This window comes from Charadrius vociferus, unplaced genomic scaffold (assembly GCF_000708025.1).
Source record: "Charadrius vociferus isolate BGI_N301 unplaced genomic scaffold, ASM70802v2 scaffold39, whole genome shotgun sequence".
In the NCBI taxonomy this organism is placed as follows: domain Eukaryota; kingdom Metazoa; phylum Chordata; class Aves; order Charadriiformes; family Charadriidae; genus Charadrius; species Charadrius vociferus.
In genome coordinates, this window is record NW_009650188.1 from 2,859,514 (window position 1) to 2,860,810 (window position 1,297).

A 1,297-nucleotide genomic window follows, 5' to 3' on the forward strand; every position below is an offset into this window, starting at 1 on the left:
CAGGTACTGCCACTGGCATGGCCAGCCGGCCCCATGCTCCACTGCTTACAAATACTGCTTGGTCTCCCGTCCCCGCCCCGAGGGGCTCGCCGGGCGCTGCCGCCGCCGCGCCGTAACCCCTTTCTCTCTCCCCTCCTGTCCCTGAACAGGCTGTGGCGAGCTGGTGTGGGTGGGGGAGCCCGTCGTCTTTGGCCGGGCAGAGTCCATTGCGGGCAAGTATGGCGTGTGGATGAAGGACCCTGAGCCCGTGCCCCCCTTCACGCGGGAGACCACCTGGCGCGTGGACGCAGTGGGCACGGAGGTCCGTCAGCTCTTCCAGTATGAGGCGGCCGAGCAGCTGGCCCGGGGCTACCCTGCCAAGGTGCACATCCTGCCGCGGCCTCTGGAGAGCACGGGGGCTGTCGTCTACCGTGGCGGGCTCTTCTTCCAGCCCCGCCGCTCCCGCGCCGTGGCCCGCTATGACCTGCGGGGAGAGGCCGTTACGGCCGAGAGGGAGATCCCCGGCGCCGGCTACCACGGGCAGTACCCCTACTCCTGGGGGGGCTACACTGACATCGACCTGGCGGTGGATGAGACAGGGCTCTGGGTGATCTACAGCACCGAGAAGGCCAGGGGGGCGATTGTCCTCTCCAAACTGGACCCTGAGACGCTGGAGATCCGGCAGACCTGGGAGACCAACATCCGCAAGCGGGGGGTGGCCAACTCCTTTGTCATCTGCGGCACTCTCTACACTGTCAGCAGTTACTCGGCGCCCAATGCCACCATCAACTTCGCCTATGACACGGCCACCAGCACTAGCCGGGCCCTCAGCATCCCCTTTGAGAACCGCTTCCGCTACCTCAGCATGGTGGACTACAACCCTGCGGAGCGGCAGCTCTTTGCCTGGGACAGCTTCAACATGGTCACCTACCCTGCCTGCCTCTCCCAGGCGTGAGCCGGGGCCACGCTGGCTCAGGCCCTATGACCCCCATGCGTGCATCGGCACCCCGCTTCGCTCCCCAGCTCCCCCCAGCACAGCCGGGACCTCTGGCTCGGACAGCACCAGGCGATGGTGGGGGCCACATGCTGCCCAGCCACGCCGTGGTGGGTCCCCCAGTGTCCTCACTGGTACCTCCTCCTGCAACATCCCGTTGTGTTTGAGTGCAGTGGAGGGAAATTCAGTGCTTTTCTAGAGCCTGGTGAAGCCAGTGAAACACCTCTCACCTCGGTGGGTTTTAGGTGGGCCACAGTGATACCCAGCCCCGAACTGCTCCAGTGTTCTCCTGGAGCACACCCCAGCCTGGCCACCCTGAATTCG

General features: G+C 65.6%; 1 protein-coding gene across 1 annotated transcript in view; it reads left to right on the plus strand.

Annotated features, from left to right (window-relative positions):
• MYOC (myocilin, trabecular meshwork inducible glucocorticoid response) overlaps positions 1 to 934 on the plus strand; it is a 4,697-nt gene extending 3,763 nt beyond the window's left edge. Inside the window, exon 2 of the mRNA XM_009892906.1 lies at positions 150 to 934. Coding sequence (XP_009891208.1) covers positions 150 to 934 — 785 coding nt within the window. The remainder of the gene's footprint in view (positions 1 to 149) is intronic.
• The last annotated feature ends 363 nt before the right edge of the window (positions 935 to 1,297 follow it).